The sequence below is a fragment of the Lytechinus variegatus genome, chromosome 8 (assembly GCF_018143015.1).
Source record: "Lytechinus variegatus isolate NC3 chromosome 8, Lvar_3.0, whole genome shotgun sequence".
NCBI classification, from domain to species: Eukaryota; Metazoa; Echinodermata; class Echinoidea; order Temnopleuroida; family Toxopneustidae; genus Lytechinus; species Lytechinus variegatus.
Window position 1 is genome coordinate 18,796,119 of NC_054747.1, and position 16,172 is coordinate 18,812,290.

At 37.0% G+C, this 16,172-nt stretch overlaps 1 protein-coding gene across 1 annotated transcript; it reads left to right on the top strand.

Annotated features, from left to right (window-relative positions):
* Positions 1–110: 110 nt before the first annotated feature.
* LOC121420104 lies at positions 111–15,629 on the top strand. The gene is made up of 7 exons (XM_041614637.1): positions 111–422; positions 2,670–2,957; positions 4,484–4,504; positions 6,206–6,463; positions 12,423–12,575; positions 13,900–13,958; positions 14,748–15,629. Exons 1-7 carry the CDS (start codon positions 122–124, stop codon positions 15,273–15,275), a joined length of 1,608 nt encoding a protein of 535 aa, XP_041470571.1. The 5' UTR covers positions 111–121; the 3' UTR covers positions 15,276–15,629.
* The last annotated feature ends 543 nt before the right edge of the window (positions 15,630–16,172 follow it).

The window sequence follows — 16,172 nt, forward strand, 5'->3', positions numbered from 1 at the left end:
TATACTTTTTGTTTCAAACACTTTTTTTGGTGTTCCATTGGCATTTTTTCTACTTATATTACCATTCTATGTTAATGTTTGTATTATAGGTCCTTCTATTATAGGTCCAGAAGGGGTACCAATGATCTCAACCTCTGATACATTGACTGTTGGGAAGACTAGCCAGCTGAACTGCACAATCTACGACGTCTACCCTGCACCTATCATTGAATGGTTCCTTGGACCTGGTGAAGAGAACATCACAATGAACGCGTCTATTCACTCCAACCCAGACAACATATCAAGTCTCTTCAATGCAACCAGTTCTCTTTTATTCACGCCAACGACGGACAATCATGGAGAGAACCTGACATGTAGAGTGTCTCCTTCTGTGCCAAATGTTTGGAAATCCCGAAATGCATCTGTAACATTGAATATCGAAGGTAAGTGATCAATTTTGCTACTGCTCCAGTCACAGTAACTCTAATTATTCCACAAGCAAAAAACGAATCTGGTGAGAAATATTTTATGTTCGGCGAGGATGGGGGGGGGGGGGGGGGCTTCATGCTGGAACTCACTCCCAATCCAACTGCAACAATGTACATGATAATAATTTCAAGGAAATGGTGGACAAGGGGGGCGGTTTTTTTTGGGGGGGGGAGGTCTCTCGCCTTAGTTTGCTTTTTTTTGTTCGGCATTGTTCCTTTGCATAATTTTCTACCTAACATACCTGTGTACTTTATGGCAGATCCAGGATGGGGCTCATCCGGCCCGTACCCCCCCCCCCCCTTCAGAGCCGTAATAAAAACTTTGATGTGCATATGCCCTTCTTGCTCAAGAGCCCCCCCCCCCTTAAAAGTCACAGCATGTATTTTAATGGAAATATCTCGTCCATACACAAGTGAAGACCGCTTTTTTCTTCTTTTTTTTAAAGTGGATGAAATGACCCTCGTTTTGGTGTGAAAACCTTTTTTTGCTTGTCAAACATAGTGTTGACGAATCATGTGTCCCCCTCCTAGAAAATCCTGGATCCGCCCCTGATAAGGGGGTCTGACTTAATGATGGCGGGTGTTGAGGAGAGTATGTGGGGATGTATAGCTTATGTGGATATGTGTTATTGGGTGAGTGTGTGCCTGAGCAGTGTCGTTATATAGGGATTTTTTTCAGTAATTCAAATGATTCTGTTTATAATTATGCATTTCAGCAATATCTTGCCATAAAATGATGTTGTATTATTTGTATTATGGCTTCATACTTTTGTATGATTTTTAACTTATAATGTGTAATTATCTTTGTATAAACTTACCCATTTGTATTCATTACCATGAAGGAATTATGATTATTATATTTCATGTGTTATTCGTGAATGTAGATTGGGTGCCTTTAACTTTGTATATTTCATATGGGCACTACCCCAATGCAATGTAACTGTGTATCTGTTTGGGTTTTACCATGTGAAAATAAATTTCATCTATCTTATCTATCTATACTGGTGAAAGCTGACTCCCGACCGGTAAAACTTATTACGTTATCTTTCCTAGCATAGCCAGACATTGGCGATGTTTCGCTGGTGTGACTGTTTTGAGTAAAAATTTCGAAAATTCAATTAAATGATTTTTTTTCTTCATTTGAGTATAATATGGGACCAGCGACTTTAAAACCCTCCAAATAAGTCGCCAGATTAAGTTTGAGCTTGAAAATATACACGATAGGCTTTAAATTGATAGAAAACTTGTAAAAGGTGACCAACAACAGCCCTCACAAACTCTTGTTTGAATGCAGAAAAAAATTAGCGACGGTTTCAAAATATAAAGAGAAAACAAACTATGAAGTTTTGGGTTTAGTCTCTCAAGCATAAACTGTGCACACTGTACAATCTCAGTGAAACTTTTCCAAGCAGTCCGTGAGAAATGCTGTCAAATAGATCTTGCATCTTGTCTTTAATTCAACTTTACATTCAGATTTTAAAAATTAAAAAGTACATTAGAAGAATTATAACTCTTTCAGATAAACCAATTTTGTAAGGTTTGCTGTTTTTGCCTTTTTTTTGCAATTTTGTATATTTACAGAGAATGTTCCCTAGCGACTTATTGTTCGTTTTTGGAGTGGCTGGTAACATAGTACTAATAACCATACTACTACTAGTAATGATGATGATGATGGTGATGATGGTGTATTGATTTATAGAACGCAGAAACTAATCCCTAAAGTATTTATTGTAACTGCGCTTTATAAGACTCTTAGAATACTTGTATTAAGAAAGAAAGATGTGTTTTGAGTTTTGATTTGCAGCTGTTTAATGACGGCGCTTTATTGACTTCCAGGGGTAAACCATTCCATAGTTTGGGGGCTAACACAAGCAAATGCTCGATCAAGGAGCGTTATTTTTTGTTGTTTTGAAGAATGGGATCTGTAAAAGGAGAGAATCTATTGAAATTCCCAAATTGCGATCATGGTGACGGTAACTTGATAATTCTGAGATGTAGAGCTTGATCAGGAAGTGCTTTGAAGTAATAAGATTTTGAATGCTCTATATTCTCTGCCGTATTGGTAAGTACTATAGGTTCCTTAGTAGTGGCTTGATAGCGTGTATTTTGTGTAGCATATATTTCCGATTCTTGGATATCACATTGATCACTTTAAAATCAGTTAATGTCATTTCGATAATTTTTTTGTTGTATATTCTTCAGGCGACCTCAGTCCATCTGACGAAATCAGGGTTGAAAACGTGACGTCGTCCAGTCTCACCCTTTCTTGGGACGTTGACAACGTTACTCTTGAATACTGCAACTGCAGCTATGCGTCCTCTGATATCTTGAAGACAACGGATTCTTTGAACTGTCGGGTCTGCAATGAGCCGATTAGAGTAAACGGGACCAGCTATGACCTAACAGGCTTGGAACCGTTCCAGTGGTATAATCTGACTCTGAATTTGACAGATGAAGGAGTGGTGGCGTCTAAGCTAGTTTCCACTGCCCGTAAGTAATTAATTAATTTAATAAATGGTTTACTAGTATTTAAAAAAAATAAAAACATAAGTGTACATATCTCCATGCTACGTAGTTTGATAACTAAACTCTGCATTGGATTACGAAAGTATTTTCACAAGGTAAAAATTCCACATGAATAATAATGAAACTCGTATAACACTGGCGTCGATACCCCCACGCCACGACATTCACCCTTATGGCACGAAAAAGTAAGATCATATTTGCTGTATCCTCTCACTGAGCAGATTTCATTTCTTCAATTATTCCCCTATTTCTTTCCTTTTCGAGTCTCACATCACCATAGATGTGTCATCTAGATATCACTCTCTCGCTCTCAATCACTTACACACACACACCCTCACCCACACACACAAACACACACATTCCTTTCGTTCGTGTCTATATCTGGATCCCACAGCAGGACAGTTGTGCTGTAATGGCTCAGCTGAGTAGGGCGATTCATCCAATGTTATTTTATCATTTATTTATAATGTTGTAATTTTATATGTATTGTTTTTATATTGGTAAATAAAATAAAATAAATCAAATCTCTCTACCTACATTTCTATTTATTTATTTATCTATGTAATTATCTCATACAAATAACATACACGGTTGAGGCCAGAAGTTCACATACACCAAGGAAAATGTAAAGAAATTTGACACTTGCCAAACATAAAATTTACTGTATCTTATAAAACATTTGTGCTATCATGACCAATTTGATATCAAATAAATGAGTACCGGTATGTCATGTCCCTTCATCACATTGCTTTGTCATCAGGAGCTGAAAATATTTAGGTGTCATTTTCCCCTCAAAATCTTTATAGCTTAGACAAATTGAAAATAACAACTTGACAAAAACATTTCATATTTGTGATAGTTACTTGTACACAATCATTTCAGATTACACTGTTTTGTTCAGTGGTGACATATCATGATAGAAAACGATATATAAGTCATAGATTTGATATTTATATATTTCTATGAAACGATGTTTGAAAAATATAATAACAAACAATACATTTGGCAAAAATATTATTTTCTTTTCTTCAAGAAATTCCACCTGAAATGTACTTTAATCTCAATGGCATGGCATCCCAATTATGTGAAAGAGCTTAATACACTCTTTCATTTGATACCAGATTCGTCATGGTAGTCATGGTAGTATTTATATTTCTGAAGATAAAGTAAAAGTAAATTTTACGACGTTTGGCAAGCGAACAAATTTCACCGAATTCCATGGGTGTATGTAAACTTTTGGCCTCAACTGTATATATATACAGGTATATATATATATATATATATATATATATATATATATATATATATATATATATATATATAGCACGATGTTAAACCTGGTGGGTGTTTTTCACAGAATTCATTTTATTGTCATTTACGTCAAATCCTAGGTTTCTTTAAAAGGCAGATTCGGATAATGTACCATGAGTTACTCAAAAATATCCATTGATCTGTGAATGATCAGTCTATTTTTTCTTCCACACTTTTAGCACCCGTACCGGAATATTATGGTAAGTTATTTCCTTGTTTTTTTTTTAGCCACAAACGATGTTATCACTTCTTGCACTATCCTGACTTTATTAATGACTTGACCTCACTTTCCAAGTTTCCATATTTTAATTGCCTTGAATCCCAATAACACTCCTGATAACAATTTGTAGTTCAGAGCCTGGCCTTTAATGCAATTACATGTAGTTTCGATCGATCCTATTGACCTCTATCAACTGGGCCTGTATGCAAATCCACCAATGTCATAATTTTCCCTACAGGAAATTTGCACAATGTCCATTGTAAGCAAAGAGAAAGGGCACACCGGAATGTCAAGACAAAGATGATTATGCATCATATCTAGATAACAGTTTGAACAAACATGCATTTTAGAATTTGGCGTAGTCGGCTGTCCATATAGTTATGGTTGATGGGATCAATCGCAACTATTTGTAAGGCGGGGTCCTGGTCACGGGATTTCCTTGTGAACGAAACTTACAGATTATGGAAGTATTCATTAGTAATTATGATCAACATTAAGTTTAACTGTTTACAAGATATAATACGTGTATTGCAAGTTATGGTTTTCTCGAAAGCAGTTCTTGTCTTTCTATATCTGTTTTGTATATATCACCCTTTGACATATGAGAGAAATTAATTTTGCTGAAAAGAATTCTCGTTTATCGTGTGCGTTGAACGGTGTATAGTCTTGTTTTCATGTCTTCTATAACCCCTGGGAAAATGAAAGTGAGAATGATGATGGGATGGGTGCATCAATAACTCCCTCTCCACCTGTCCTTTTTTTCTCTCCCCCTCCCCATCTCCCTCTCCCCCCCCCTCTCTCTCTCTCTTTCTGCCTGTCTGCCCGCCCCCCCCCCCGGGGTGGGGGGCGATCCTTTTTACGCAAGAAAAATGCCCCCTCACGAACGTGTACTGTGTCCCTTTCACCTTAGGATGGGCCGTTTTAGGTGTTACCAAGTCCCCTTTCTCGTATAAGTGTTATTTTTTTAAACAAAATCCCCCAACCCAATCTCGAACGTGTTCTATGCCCTTTCACCTGAAAAGGACCCGATTTATGTGTTGGCAAGTGCCATTTCTTGTATCTATTCACTACATGTATGTACTTTATCTCCAAACATTCATCGAGTTATTTGGGGGCACAGAGCAGCATTTTTTTTTCACTTTCCTGTCAAGGGGGAGGGGGCGAAGTGAGCAACATTGTTTGTGGTTTCTCATTGACTGTGTGTAATAAACTCCTGTTCTTTAATTATACCATTTGAGATAACTACTGATAATACAGAAAAAAAAAATCCCTACACTTTTAGTCATAAAAAAATCTATATGATATTAAAATGTTTTATGCGGAAAGTACTTGGTAACAGAATTACCTCCATATTAATGTATTGAGTAATAGATTGATTTAAAATGTTTTTTTAGCGGAAAGTACTTGAGAACATAACAATTCCGTATAAAGTGATGTATTGAGTAATGAATTAGAATGTTATAATTCAAATGGGACTGTATTACAAGACTACACTGCTAGGAATATTGCATTGTGGGTTAGGAACCTGGCCAGATTTGAGTAGTTGAGGACTTGAGATTGCGCTTTTAAGACTACGCTGGTTGGTTACTGCTTTAATGCATACTGTATCATTTATCCTTTTTTTTTAACAAATCGATTAGATAAGATCCTATCGCATTTATTTGTTGAATCTTCCTTACAGGCGTCATCATGACATTTTCTCAAGAAAATTCGAAGTTGAAGATATCACGTATGCTACAACTCAACGATCCTATCCCCAGTGATCTCTGCTTTTCTGTCGTCAAGACACAGGACCAAAGGGACAACTGCTCTTTGAGCAATTGCCTGGAACTTGGGAACAAACTTCGGTACATAAATACGTCCATAGAACATGTTTCAGACTTTTGGTTAGTAAGCAGTGGTCGAGAATTGTGCAGCAGTCCACCATCAAGTCCAATTAGTAAGTATGTTATTTTAATTTTTATATGCTAAACAACTGCAGGAATATTTATTAAGAGGCTGCATTCTACAAGCCTCCTCCATTTCCAACTTGATATGTAATAATCTTAAATATAATTTTTTTGGACAGGAATATTTGAAATACGTTTTGTTATGTATATATATCAACATGTACAAAATAAACTGTAATTGTTGAAAATGGAAATAAGCGAAATGAAATGAAGTATACTCGCTCAACGCAAGGGGCTTGCTCAAATTTTGCAATTTCTTATTGCCTGTACAATACCCTGTGACATAAACATAATTTGCATGTCAAGGTAAGGTAGCCTGAAGAATTCACAGAACATGCAGAATGGAACATGTTCAGATGTACAGCTTTAACTTCGTATACTGTATCTATTCTTGTTACGCCACCGATCCAAATCGGAATCTGGATCTATTTGGGTTTTTACAGTGTGAAAATAAAATTGATTTATCTATCTATCTAAATGGCTATCTAACTTCAGTATAAAAATTATACTGATTTTCTTTCATTTGACATAGGAAATAATTAGTTACCAAGAAAATCAAGAATATAGTTACATAATGTAATATGCTATAATATAACTAAATTGTTACAGAGAATACGAATGAAGGTATATTGCCAACAGGTGATTGAGCAGTGAATTCGAGTATACATAATTATCTGTATTTTTTCGATCTGCTTATCATTTAGTCTTATTTTCGTTGTCGTCAATGTCATCATCAACAACAACATCACTCTCGCTATGATCGTCATCGTTTCCATCACCATCCTCGTATCATTCGAAACACCATCATCATTATTAACAACATTTATGTTATTTCAATAATATCTGCTGCAGTTGCAGAAGCTTAATCATCGTCATATCATTAACATCATTGTTTTTACCATGTCCATTTTGTTAAACACCACCATTGTCATTATCACCATTATCATTATCACCATTGTTTTCATCAACATCGTCATCACCAACGCCATCATCATCATCATCATCACCACCATCATTATTACCATATCCATCACCATTACCACCACCTCCACCACCGTCATCATCATCATCACCAATGCCATGAATGTCATTAATGCATCGTCATTTTCTATTTTAAGTCAAATAGTAGGGGAAGAGATTGCATGACTCCCTTTTCCCCCACCATGATTCAATCGGCTTTTATTATCCATGCCTGCATCCAGCCGCCTGCGGAATTTACAAGTCAGTCTGCAATTGTTTAGGTCCTGTGCCTATACCATGTATACTGATATTGTCGCGGTTTCGATAATAGCTTAATTGCCCATCAAAACAAAATAAATTATACTGTTTCCTATACCTTATTAAAAAGAAATTAATTGCGATGCTTTGTTCACATTTTATTAACTCCGTGCCACTTTTGATGAATAATGTTGTAAGGAAATAACACTTATACAACTGTATTGGAATAATCAGTTACCACAACACAAACATTTTTGGTTTCATACATTTGATTTTAAAGAAGATTTTAAGTATTGTGAATTATCTGTAGGGATCATTAATTAGTTGTGCTTTTGGAAATGGTCTATTTAGCAGAACTAGTTTCATGCTCTTTTGGGAGAAGGGTGGCGGTTACATGCTTATTTAATCATAAATACTGTCGCAGCTGCCAAGACGATATCATAAAGACTCAATTTTGCCTCACGCTTAAATCTTTAGAATATGTTCATGATTATTATAAGTTTATTTAGTATTTGATTAAATGATTCCTAGTTTCATGACAATATCAACGACTATTTATATTGGCATAAGATAGCATATACAGAAGGAGCACCAAAGAGCGATGGGGGCAACTATGCCCCCCCCCTTCAAGCGCGATGTAAATTGAAGAAGAAAAAAGACCAGGGCTCCGTAACACAAAGGTTTGCGATGAATTTCAAATATTAAAGAACCGCACTGATTGGTCCCTGGTCAGTATCTTACACCTAATGCGCGTGTAAAGCTGATATTGATTGGTCAGTTCATTTATCGATTGATCGCTGATCTTTGTGTTACGGAGCCCAGGAAAAGTATAAAAAAAAGTAAAAGAAAACAGTGATAATGGAAACCAATTAAAATGTGATTTTCCTATAAATCCATACAAGGCCTACCCCTTTTTTACTTTGAGAAGATACGTCATCTTCATAAAACATTGCTCACCCCACTCTCTCCAAAATACTACGGGGGGCGGCTTGTCATAGCATAATGTCATAACCTTCTCAATTTTCAGTGGCGCGCACTCTGACAGAAACAAAATGACACATAACTTTAAATTATACTTCATATTTGACAGATAAAACATCGTTTTAAAAAGTTCATATGTGACGGCCACTGTGAAGAAACATTACCGATACTCATGAGAATATTTGGAACAAGGAAATAAAAGAGGATGCCCAGTGTTTAAGCATAAATATATAGGCTTACAGGAAGGATAGTAAGCCTATAATGTTTTGATATGGATGGAAAGTGAGCCAAACCGGAAAAGGGTTTAAAATAAAAGTATTATTTGTGAAGCGGATAGTTGGCTGATTTCATTACACAAGAAAGCTGTTGTATTGTGAGTGTTTGCTCTGAGGGATTAGGTTTAAAGCAAAGGGGGGATTCACACTGACGAAAAGTTTGACGTAAAAAAGCAGAAAAGATAATACAATACACTGGTGAAGGTTTTGAGTAAAATCCATCAAGTTATTAAAATTTTATATTTTTTTATTTGTGACGTCATGTACGAGCAGTTTCCCATAAGCTTTGAAAGATAAAATGCATAAAATTCAATTTTTCAGTGGCTCGTGATGATTTTTTTCTCTTTCTTTTTCTTTTTACTTATATTCGCCGATCTTTTTGTTAAATATTTCTTCTGTTATTTTTACAATAAACTTTTTGTCGGAGAATTTTCCTTTTAATTCATTTATTAACGCTTTCTGCATTTCTCTCTAAAAAATGAGCTATTTAATTCACTGACTCTGTTCTCATCCCCCGAACACTCAATTGTTTACCTCGGTTACTCGAAAGAACACAGTGTCACACAGTGTATTCACACTATGGACTGACAATGTGAGGACGTGGTTCACGCATGCTCAAGTGTGGCAGTATGAAGATGATGAAGTAATATGGACACCTCGAGAGTTTGAGTGTTCACAGTGTTCAGATGATGTGGACTCTGACGATGTGATTCTGACTGTGGACACCTCTGCAGTGTACGTGTTTCCAGTGCATACTGTGAACTTTGTTAGGATGTGTTTCACACTATGGACACCTCTATAGTGTTAGTGTGTACAGGTTCACACATAGTGTGGAATCTGTGAAGGTGATATTCAGACTGCGGACGCATTTATAGTGTTAGTGTTTACAGTGTGTAAACACATAGTGTGGACTCTGAAGATGTGATTCACACTGAACACCTCTATGGTGTTAGTGTTTACAGGGTGTTCACACATAGTGTGGACCCTGGAGATGTTTTTCACACTGTGGATACCTCTACATTGTTTGTGTTTACAGGGTGTACACATTCTGTGGACTCTGCGGCGATGATTTTCACACTGTGCACAACTCTGCAGTGTGACTAATCACAGTGTGTACACATATATTAAACTCTGTGAAGATGTGATTCACATTGTGGATACCTCTAGTGTTAGTGTTTACAGTGTGTTCACATAGTGTGAACTCTATGAAAATGATATTCACACTGTGGACACCTCTACAGTGTTAGTGTTTACAGTTTGTACACACATAGTGTGGACTATCTGTATATGTGTTTTACACTGTACACAACTCTACATTGCTAGTGTTTACAGTGTGTGCACTTAGTGTGGACTTTGTGAAGATGATATTCACACTGTGGACACCTCTACAGTGTTAGTGTTTACAGTTTATACACACATAGTGCGGACTCTGTGAAAATGTGATTTACACGGTGCACAACTGTACACTGTTAGGTGTTTACAGTGTGTACCAATAGTGTCGTGTCTGTAAAGACGTGATTTACACTATGGACACCTGTAAAGTGTGATTAATCAGTGTGTTCTGCAGTGCGGTTGTGATTCATGAATGCTCAAACTGAACGGGGCGAAGGGATATCACTTTGTCCTCCACACTGTCATCTTCCCCCCCCCCTCTCTCTCTCTCCCTCCCCTTAAAGGACAAGTCCCCCCAACCAAAAGTTGATTTGAGCAAAAAGAGAAAAATCCAACAAAAGCATAACACTGAAAATTTCATCAAAATCGGATGTAAAATAAGAAAGTTATGACATCTTAAAATTTCGCTTAATTTCACAAAACAGTTATATGCACATCCTGGTCGGTATGCAAATGAGTAGACTGACAAAGTCATCCACTCATTTTATTATATGAAATATTATAATTTTCTCCGTTGACCTTTGATTTCTCACTCTCCCATTACACCATCGGATTCACAATTTATCAGCCCATGAGTTTTGTTTCCTCTTTGTCAGAGGTAATTGTTATTCTCTTCTTGAGCAATGACAGCATAGAAGCAATATTGTATCTTTTAAAGAGTGAGTGAACGAAGTGTGGTTTCTCATTGACTGTGTGTTATAAATACCTAGTCTTAAAATATGCGTTTTCAGATATCTACTAATACTACAGAGAATATTTTTACCTATAATGATTTTATTTGTATAGAGAAACTAAAATGTTTGAGAGGAATAGTAATTGATTTGCTACTTGGTAACATAATTATTACGGTATAAATGTATTGACTAGTTAATTAGCATGTTATCCTTCAAGTGGGTCTATATTACTATACTACACTAGCATCATGGGTAAGGATACTGGCCCATGTTTATGAAAAATAAATGTATGTCGATTACTCCACTCTAGTGCTCAATATCACAAACTCAACCTCATCGATAAGAAATGGTTCCAAGTGAGATTTGTAAAACGCATTGTTCTGCTTTAAAAAAAATTAAGATGTTACCATTTCTATGAAATGTGCAAATCGTAAACAGTCAAACCTGATATAAGACTACTGTAATAGACAATTAAAAAATACTCTTAATTACCCTCCTTCCTTACAATGGATTTGTTGGAGGCTATCGGAGCACAAATCTTTACATGATTCTTTTAACTTGAACTTGATTCGTGGTTTACCGCCCTTTCACACGGTAAAAAAAATCGCAATTTAAATGATGATTCCAGTGAAAAATACGGCTAATGACGAATATTTAGCACGTGTGAAACCAAACTAAAACATGATTAGAATCACGAACGCTAATCTACAGTCACGGTTACAACAGCAATCATCATTACAATGATGATTCAAGATTCACGTGTAAAAAGGTACTTAGTCACCTCCTTTATGACAGAAAGTACTTTCAACTATGCTGACATACCTTTCACAGTTAAAGAAAATTCCACAAAATATTTTTCATCTCCAATTTTTTCTGATTACGTTCTTTTTTATGATTCATCTTTAAAAGAAAAATACAAAACCGAATGTTCTAGTCTAATCGCAACCCGGTGTCGTGATATTTACCTCATAATTATCTCCGGGAGACTACGCCCTTTCACACTGTAAAGAGAAATTGTAATTTGAATGATGATTCCAGTGAAAAATAAGGCTAATGACAAATATTTAGCACGTGTGAAACAAACTTGAACATGATTAGAATCGCGACCGCTAATCACAGATTCACTTATGAAAATATCCTTTATCATTTGAAGTTATACAAATTTATTGAAATTCTTAAAAATAAATAAGAATTTTGACCGTTCCAGTCATTCAAATTTATTTTTAATTGAACTATGTGTCATGGTATCTGCTATACCTCTCATTATGCTTGCCAATTTTTCAAAGTTACAGTACAATGTAGAAGAAAGAATTATTTGGACTTGGATTCGGATAAATAATTTTCTCAAACTCAAATTCATTTTCTTTTTTTCAAATTCGTTTTGTTTTTCACTTATGATATTCACCTAGTTCTGAACTCAACCGCAGGTGTACTCAATATGCCTCCAATCATCCTGCTTGGGGCTGTTGCTGGGTCGGCCATCTTTCTGTTCCTCACCCTGACCGCCATCATCTTCCTCATTAACTGCATCTGGACTGGTGTGGGTTGTCTGCGAATGAAAGGTAAGGTGAAATCATTTGAACCGGTGCGGAGCCAGGGGCACAGGACCTTTTTCAGATTCAGTAGTTTTTATTGTCCAATTGCAATCAAGTACAAATGGAAATTCAATTTGTTCGCACAAAATAATTTAGAATATAACATGATACACACAGAAGATTACACGATACATATATTAAACAACATACAAATTAACAAGCAAAGATAAGAGAAAGTAAGATAAAGGCAGTGGGGTAACATAATTTCAAGTATGGCTATTAAATGCACGAATTGACACTGGAACAAAAGAATTTACGAAGCGTGAGGTTCTGCAGGGAAGGGATCTCAGACGTTTGCCTGACCTCATCATAATTATAATATTCATGAAGGGCATGTTTCTCATTGTTAAGGATCTCTTTGGCTTTTTAAGCAAATGCATTCGTACAGTTTCCTATAACGCATTTTGCGTTTACATTTATTTGAACGTAGGTTAAAATAGCACTGTCGATTATACACCATGATTACGGGCGTGGGTGCGGAGGTGCCTTGACCGGGAATCGAACCCCGGACTTTCTAATGGCTCGTCAGCAAGGCGCCTTAGACCACTCGGCCATGGCACCTCCACACACACCTACACACCCACACACACAATACACACCCTATGTAGGGACAAACCAGGGCTTGAATATTAATCAAGAACAGCCGAAATGCCCCTTTTATTACCTTTGGTATTTTATTATTATTATTTTTGCGGGGATTGATATTACTAATGTTTTTTACCATTGTGCAGGACTGTAAAAATGTCCTAAAAATTTGTCGACATTTATAAACTATAATTGTGCGGCGAATTGTAATGGTAATTTTGGAATTATGATTTTACACTCATCCCCCCCCCCTAAGCTTCTCTCTCTCCATCACTCGCTTGTTTCCTTGTAGAAAATTCACAAGAAATCAATATACATTCTCTTTTTTCTTAGCCACTCCCAACCTTTGTCTACTAAATCCTGTAACCCCCCCTGTTTGTAATTTAATATCTCTGTCAACCCCCCCCCCCGAATTTATAATTTTGTTGCCTGCTTGTAAAATTTGTTTTACCGGTATTCTTTTTACAGTAGTGTAGCTCTGTATTGAAACCCAATACATATCATGGTTCAATTTTAAAACAGACATTTTCTTGAAAAAAAAAGAAAGCAAGGCGTAGAAAGAAAATACACTATTCTTTTTTAAATACCTAAAACACATATAAAATGGATAACTTTTCTAAGTTTTCATACCAGTCCCATGATATCTAACTTAGTTGCACCTTGTGTAATTTTAATGCTTTTTTTTTCTTTTAATTTCCAGTTTTAGATGACTCGAAAGATGAGGAAACATTGGTGCGCGTTATCAAAAAAGACAATTCACGAAAGGTATAAAGCAAATTCTTTCCGATTAATTACTTACTGCGTTACCATTTCAATGCAACAAGAAAGGACCCGTCTTAAAAAAAATTGTGGGTGCTTCGAAATAAAAATAAAAAAGCAAATATATAATATGTTTGTACATACTGTCGGATCTGACAACTTTTCCTGATTCAGGGGAGCGTTTCATGAAAGGACTTGTCGGACGTTTTATCCTACAAGTCCCATATTATCCGACAGTTACCATAGTAACAGTACCTCTCAGCCAATCAGCATCAGAGAAAGATGTCAGACCTGACAACTTGTCGGATGAAAATGTTGATGAAACACTCCCCCGATTGGCTGAGGAGTGCAGATTCTATGGTAACTGTTGGACATAACGTAGGCCTGATTTGTCGGATAAAATACACGTATGTTCATGAAACGTTTTGACTATGGAGAACACTGTTAAGAAATTACGTACAACCGGTCTTAGCAGTGGGAAAGTTACTGATGAAAGCAATTATTATTGAGATCCACTGCGACTTTTCACAAATGCGGGGGTAACACGACATCAAAGACTATTAGGAAGTTTTAATGGTGGGTGCGAATAAAGGATTGAAATGTACTATATCCCTCATTTTGGGGGATGAAAGTTACGAGCTATCGCGAAATGCATGGGTGACAGGGGTGTGTGTGTTTAAGTGACAAAGTAGTTAATAGTCCCCTACTTAAAGCATTGCACTCTACATTACATTGCATTACATATTTGCGTGTGAAGGCCATGCCTATTGATGTTGATCTTCATTTTTTTTATAGGTGGATAAAGACGGACTTGTGTATGTGCAAGTGGCGCATGAAAAGGCCCATCCCACTGATGCTCCGCCCATAAGGACGGAAGAACCCACGGTATACGCCTCATTGGACAGGGACGCCATGAGCAGCATGCGCAAGAAGGATGCCGATGGATTGGTCTACGTCGAAGTTTCACATGACCACGCCCATCCGGATGGAGCCCCGCCCATTCAGACAGAAACGCCAACAGTTTACGCAAATCTCGATATGGAAGCCATGGAAAAACTTCAGAAGGATAAGAAGGAGAAAGAAGAAGAGGAAGGAAGGAAAGTTGATGAAGATAGTGCCAAACTAGATAAGAATGAAGGAGCTGAGAAAGACGATGTGAATCAGGATGGTGGCGCTGAAGAGAAAAGAGAAATGGAGAAAGAGGAAGATAAAAAGTCTCCTGGAGTCAGTACCAGACAGGTTAAAACGCAACCAAACTATGAAAACATTGATTTAACAGACTTTGGTGATGGACTTGGCATTCCCATGGAGACGAAGCTTTAATTCAGAATTCATTCAATCTGTCATTCGCAAGGGGTAATTTCAAAACTTCAAGACCACTTCAAATAGTAACATTTCCACAAACATGACAAAAATAACAGAACAAACAGCAGCCCAGAGAATGATTCGTTTTTGTGACTTATCTATTACTAAGAAATCGTTCTAAATGAGTAGCCTTTTTACTTACGGGACATTCTCACACCATCGAACTACACGGCGTGCATCACCTAACCGCAAAAGGTGGCCTTTGTTGCTGTTCAAATATTCTTCCGATACTAGGTGCCAGGGGCGGATCCAGGATTTTCCAAAAGGAAGGGGGGCACATTTTCCCGACAAGCAAAAGAAGGGTCTTCACTTTCAAAGGGGAACATTTAATAATAATAATAATTGGCATTTATATAGCGCTTTCTCAATCTACGACTGTTCAAAGCGCTTCACAATTATTATTACCCGGTCACTGGATTCATAGCATTCCAAGCAGCCTGTTAGGCGCAAACTTGCTAAACCAACCATAATGACGGTTGTTTCCTACCGGTACCCAATTAGCACCTGGGTGAGAGTGGCAAAGTGTGGATTGACGCCTTGCCAAAGGGCGCTAGGCCATGGTGGGATTCGAACACACGACCCTCTGATTACAAGGCGAGAGTCAGAACCGCTACACCACGGCGCTTCCACTTTAAACATTTGTGTTTAAAGGAATTTTACATTGCAAAAATTGTGCACAATGTGAATCACAATTACATTGTGCCTCTCAAAAGGGGGTAACGGGCCAGCTGTCCCCCCTGGATCCGCCATAGGTGCTATCTTCTTTTCTGCAATCAACCGTAGTGCCATCAGGTATGGTTTCCTGAGCTTGATATGCTTAATATTGATTCTTTTTATGCAACGCATGGCGCGATC

Coding starts and splice junctions, on each gene's coding strand:
- LOC121420104 (XM_041614637.1), top strand. CDS start 122: ATGATCTCAACCTCTGATACATTGACTGTTGGGAAGACTAGCCAGCTG. Junction 12,576..13,899: donor GGGTTGTCTGCGAATGAAAG/GTAAGGTGAAAT, acceptor TTCCAGTTTTAG/ATGACTCGAAAGATGAGGAA. Junction 13,959..14,747: donor AAAAAGACAATTCACGAAAG/GTATAAAGCAAA, acceptor TTTTTTTTATAG/GTGGATAAAGACGGACTTGT.